Source organism: Triticum aestivum, chromosome 2B (assembly GCF_018294505.1).
Source record: "Triticum aestivum cultivar Chinese Spring chromosome 2B, IWGSC CS RefSeq v2.1, whole genome shotgun sequence".
Taxonomy (NCBI): Eukaryota; Viridiplantae; Streptophyta; class Magnoliopsida; order Poales; family Poaceae; genus Triticum; species Triticum aestivum.
In genome coordinates this window covers 771255228-771260971 of record NC_057798.1, presented here as the reverse complement: position 1 = coordinate 771260971, position 5744 = coordinate 771255228, and the positions used below count along the sequence as shown (strand labels likewise).

General features: G+C 49.5%; 1 protein-coding gene across 1 annotated transcript; it reads left to right on the top strand.

The window, feature by feature from the left end:
• The first annotated feature begins 2977 nt into the window (after window positions 1-2977).
• On the top strand, window positions 2978-4984 carry LOC123042628 (berberine bridge enzyme-like Cyn d 4). Its single transcript, XM_044465049.1, has one exon. The coding sequence runs from the start codon at window positions 3078-3080 to the stop codon at window positions 4668-4670; it is 1593 nt and encodes a 530-aa protein (XP_044320984.1). The 5' UTR covers window positions 2978-3077; the 3' UTR covers window positions 4671-4984.
• Window positions 4985-5744: the final 760 nt, after the last annotated feature.

Genomic DNA, 5744 nt, shown 5'->3' with positions numbered 1-5744 from the left:
AGACAATTATCATGAACAAGGAAATATAATAATAATGCTTTTATTATTGCCTCTAGGGCATATTTCCAACAGTTACTTGCCCGAGATTTGATCATCGGTATCCCAATACCTCATTCAATCTCGTTACCGGCAAGTCACTTTACTCGTACCGTAATGCATGATCCCGTGACCAAACACTTGGTCACATTGAGCTCATTATGATGATGCATTATCGAGTGGGCCCACAGATACCTCTCCGTCATACGGAGTGAAAAATCCCAGTCTCGACCCGTGTCAACCCAACAGATACTTTCGGGGATACCCGTAGTATACCTTTATAGTCACCCAGTTAAGTTGTGAAGTTTGGTACACCCAAAGCACTCCTACGGCATCCGGGAGTTACACGATCTCATGGTCTAAGGAAATGATACTTGACATTGGAAAAGCTCTAGCAAACGAACTACACGATCTTCTGCTATGCTTAGGATTGAGTCTTGTCCATCACATCATTCTCCTAATGATGTGATCCCGTTATCAACGACATCCAATGTCCATAGTCAGGAAGCCATGACTATCTGTTGATCAACGAGCTAGTCAACTAGAGGCTCACTAGGGACATGTGGTGGTCTATGTATTCACACGTGTATTAAGATTTCCGAATAACACAATTATATCATGAATAACAGACAATTATCATGAACAAGGAAATATAATAATAATCATTTTATTATTGCCTCTGGGGCATATTTCCAATAGTTATCAAGCCTACTACCATTCGTTCGTTGCTCTCTCTTGCTGTTATTCGAGGGTGGTTTCTTCGTCAACTTGATGTGCAGAATGCTTTCCTGCATGGAGTCTTGGAGGAGGAGGTTTATATGCGCCAGTCCTCAGGTTTTGTTGATTCTGCGCGTCCTCGACATCTCTGTCATCTAGTTAAGGCTATATATGGACTTAAACAGGCTCCTCGTGCGTGGCATGCATGCCTTGGCTCTGTTCTTCGAGCTCTTGGGTTTATTCCCTCCACAGCTGACACGTCCCTATTCCTTCTTCAGCGTCCTGAGGTTACAATATATCTACTGGTTTTTGTTGACGATATCATCCTCATCAGTTCCTCAGATGTTGCTGCTGATCGTCTTGTGACTGTGTTGAGTGATGAATTTGTTGTCAAGGACTTAGGTGCTCTCCACTACTTCCTTGGTCTGGAGGTCTCACGGTCTTCTGCTGGGTTGACTCTTACTCAGAAGAAGTATTCTCTGGACTTACTGTGTCGTGCTGGTATGTTACAGTGCAAACACGCTATCACTCCGATGTCTGCAACTGATCGGTTGTCTGCTCTTGATGGAGATCCTCTTTCACCGGACGATGCTACTGAGTACCACAGTCTTGTTGGTTGTCTGCAATACCTCACCATCACCAGACCAGATGTCTCCTATGCAGTTAACCGTGTGTGTCAGTTTCTTCATGCACCCAGGACGTCACATTGGTCAGCTGTGAAGCGTATTCTGCGTTATGTCTGTCTCACTGCCTCGTATGGTTTGCTTCTTCAGCCTGCGCCATCTTGTGAGCTCTCGGCCTTCTTAGATGCAGATTGGGCTGGTAGTCCTGATGACAAGCGATCCACGGGGGGATATGCTGTGTTCTTTGGTCCTAACATGATCGCCTGGAATGCTCGGAAGCAAGCTACAGTATCTCGCAGCAGTACTGGAGCTGAGTACAAGGTAGTTGTTGATGTCATAGCTAAGATTATATGGGTACAGTCCTTACTGCGAGAGTTGAGAGTCTCTCCCAGTCAGCCTCCAGTCCTTTGGTGTGACAACATCGGTACTACATACCTTTCATCTAATCCGGTATTCCATGCCCGAACGAAACACATTGAGGTTGACTATCATTTTGTCCGGGAACGCGTTGCACAGAAGCTACTCTGTATCAAGTTTATCTCCTCCAAAGATCAACTTGCTGACATCTTCACGAAGCCTCTTTCACGGCTACAGTTTGTATGTTGTAGGCGCAATCTTAACTTACTTTGTACTTCAACCATAGTTAAGATTGAGGGAGGTTTTGTTAGACTGTAAATACATAGACTCTATATACACCTTGTATTGTACCCTCTGGTACTTATATATATATGAAATAGCCACACCCTGTTTAGGGTGTCGTGCAGTTTCCCAACAATACGTCTTACAGTTCCAGCGAGAGTGGCTAGAGATTGAGAAGGCCTTGTGATGTTTCGGCCACCAAGATTTTCAAATTTTGAACCCAATAATAGCCCTGAAAGTGTAGGCCCATAATTAACAAACCTAGGTACTACAAAGCCCTATAAATTCAAGCCCATGCATTAGATCTCAAAATCGATCTAATACATGAACAAAATAAAAACTCCATGAGATTTTTTTTCTATGGTGGCTTAGTAAATTTATAAAGTTGCTACATACAAGAAACGACCGGGTTCAATATCTTCTAGTCCTCATATTCTGATGCATAAGATAGAGAGTTCTAGAAATGATATTCTACTATGCACGAAATATTCCATGCGTGCATCCATAGTGTTCACCGCTTTGGCATTCATGCCACGTTTCTATGTTGAGACAAAATATATCTGGCTTCGTTGTGTAACATAATGTTTTATTGCGTCCTTTTTCTCATTTCAAAGTTTTTTTTTAGCATTTCTCATTTCAAAGTTAATGTTTTGTATTGTGCCAACAAAAAAGTGCACTTGTTTCAAAATGAATTTACTGGTACACAATGAAACATTATGATACACTTTGAAATAACGAGAAAAACTAACAAAATATCTTACAATATTTTGAAACAACACAAAATTTATCAACTTTTTTAGAAAACATGGGTGGCACGGATCTCACAATAGCGACGGAACACATCTCACAATAGCGACGGAACACATCTCAGTGCAGAAAAATCACCATCTAGATAGTTCCCACTCATGACTTACTTGTGCATAAACGCATCAACGATGTCCCTTGATGCAATGCGTGCACGACCTCGTGTTTCACGTGGAACGGAGGGAGGAGCTCCAGATAATTGAAGTAGTACAGCACTCTCGCTCAGGGGATTGGGGAGGTCCAGATAATTGAAGTACAATGCTCAGAGGCTTGGCACTCGCGTTTTCCGTGAGCTTCTTCTCATGCTACCTGACGTCTGTTCCTTCCCTAGCTTCCTCCGATGGCCATGGCTTCCTCCAATGCCTACGGGAGAAGATACCCAACGAGCTGGTGTACACGCAGAGCTCCAGCAACTTCATCGACGTGCTGGTCTCCTCCATCAAGAACCCCAAGTTCTTCATCAACGCCACGGTGAGGCCGCCGCTCTGCATCGTGACTCCTCGCGACGCCTCCCATGTCCAGGCCGCCGTGGTGTGCGGCCGCAGGCAGGGCGTGCGCCTCCGCGTGCGCAGCGGCGGGCACGACTACGAGGGCCTGTCGTACCGCTCGGTGTGGCCGTCCGAGGTGTTCGCGGTGGTCGACCTCGGCGCCAACCTCCGGGCCGTGCGCGTCGACCGGCTCAAGTCCACGGCCTGGGTCGACTCCGGCGCCACTATCGGCGAGCTGTACTACGCCATCGCCAAGAACGATTCCCGGGTCGCGTTCCCGGCCGGCGAGTGCCCGACCGTCGGCGTGGGAGGCCACTTCAGCGGCGGGGGCATCGGAATGATGACGCGCAAGCATGGCCTCGCCGTCGACAAGATCGTCGACGCCACACTGGTCAACGCCGACGGGGACCTCCTAGACGGGGCCGGCATGGGGGAGGATCTCTTCTGGGCCATCCGAGGCGGCGGCGGCGGGAGCTTCGGCATCGTGCTCTCGTGGAAAGTCCAGCTCCTGCGGGTCCCGCCGACGGTGACGGTGGTCAACATCGGAAGGACGGTCGACCAGGGCGCCGTGGACATCCTCACTAGATGGCAGCACGTCGCGCCATCGCTCCCGAGCGACCTCACCATAAGGGTGATCGTAAAGCAGGGGCAGCAGGCTCTCTTCCAGGCACTTTACCTCGGCTCATGCGGCGCGCTGGTGGCGACGATGGACGAGCAGTTCCCGGAGCTCGGCATGACGAGCGCCGACTGCCAGCCGATGACCTGGCTGCAGTCCGCGGCCACGCCCTTCCTCAGCTTCGCCAGCAACGGCACGCTGGAGGAAGTGCTCTTGGACAGGACCGCCTGGACGAGCGCCTTCACCAAGGCCAAGTCCGACTACGTCCGACGCGCCATCCCCAGGGCCGTATGGAAGGACATCTTCTCCCGCTGGTTCCCAATGGACGGCTCGGGGCAGATCATCCTGGAGCCCCACGGCGGGTTCATGGACAGCGTCTCCGCCGCCGCCACGCCATACCCGCACCGGAACGGCGTGCTGTACGTCGTCCAGTACATTGCATACTGGGATCAGCAGGGTGACTGCGGCGCGGCGGCCAAGAGTTGGATCGACACCTTATACGACTTCATGGGGCAGAACGTGAGCAAGAACCCGAGGCGGGCGTACGTGAACTTCCGAGACCTGGACATCGGCCAGAACGACGACGACGGCACCTTCGAGAGCGGCAAGGTCTGGGGCGAGCGGTACTTCGTGGGGAACTACCGGAGGCTCGCATCGGTGAAAGCCGCCGTGGATCCGACCAACTATTTCAGGAACGAGCAGAGCATCCCGCCGCTGATCGAGACGATGACGACGCAAGTGATCTAGCAGAGCTGCATGCATGTGCGAGAGAAATCAGACAAATTAACACGTCGATCCTGATGAGCCTACTACCGGTCGAGATCAGATTGCTTCCATCATGAATGAACAAAACAGAACGTGCTATCAATTGTATTTCGGTGAGCCATTCATCGTGATCGATGGTACTGGTGAAGAGAGCTAGTAGTTGTTACGTTCTGGGTTGAAATTTTGGTTGGATAGTGATGCTTGTGGTGAGGATGTGCATGCCCATTGAGATGATAACGATAAGGCCAGTCGTGGCGCATTGGCTGCCACGGGCAGCGCACGCTAGCTAGGTGTATCGGCTGATATTTTCACCGCTTGGATTGTCGTGGCGTGTAGCGTGTCTGAGACGACATACGCAACATCAACCTTTTAGCCCCCTAAACAAATTATCATGGTTTCAATGAAATCCGTTGTGTTTATATCAAAATTCGCCGGTTTGAATTTGATTGGTTCGAGTTGTCATGAAAATATATGAGCCTACAGTTGGATGGTTGCCTCCCGCATTCGTATCCGCGGACTAGCCCGGACGGATGCTGCAAGAAATTTGCGGGTTGCCATTGAAGATGCCCTAACAATACAAAACACAAAATATGACTTGAAAGAAAGAAAATTACTACCAAGCCCATATTATATTCACGGAGGATCCAAAAACAAAATATAAGACTACAATTGGGCCCAAACCAAGGCTTCAACTCGGCTGCAATCCCGCCATTGCCGAGACGATACCACTTGGCATAGAAGGACCACAACCAGCTCTAGAGGAAGCAAGGGAAAGAAGTGATGAACTCCAAGCCCGCGCCAAACTGTCTCCCTTAATGGCTCCAGGTCAGAGGAAGAAAGTGGTCCGTAGGTTTCATCAGTATGTTATCCATTGTATCATTTGTGCCGCTCCATAGGGCCTCCGTTCGGCCAGACGGTACAACACACCCGCCATCGTCCACCGTTGCCTATGGGCAGCATCATTGTCCTAACTCCTAATCAATGCTAGATCTTGTGCTCCACCTCTCTCCTTCTCGTATTTCTCCATCGTCAAGGCCACCAAAGTTGAGATCGAAG

Bases quoted from the DNA above. Each gene is read 5' to 3' on its own strand.
- LOC123042628 (XM_044465049.1), top strand. From the start codon at position 3,078: ATGCTCAGAGGCTTGGCACTCGCGTTTTCCGTGAGCTTCTTCTCATGC.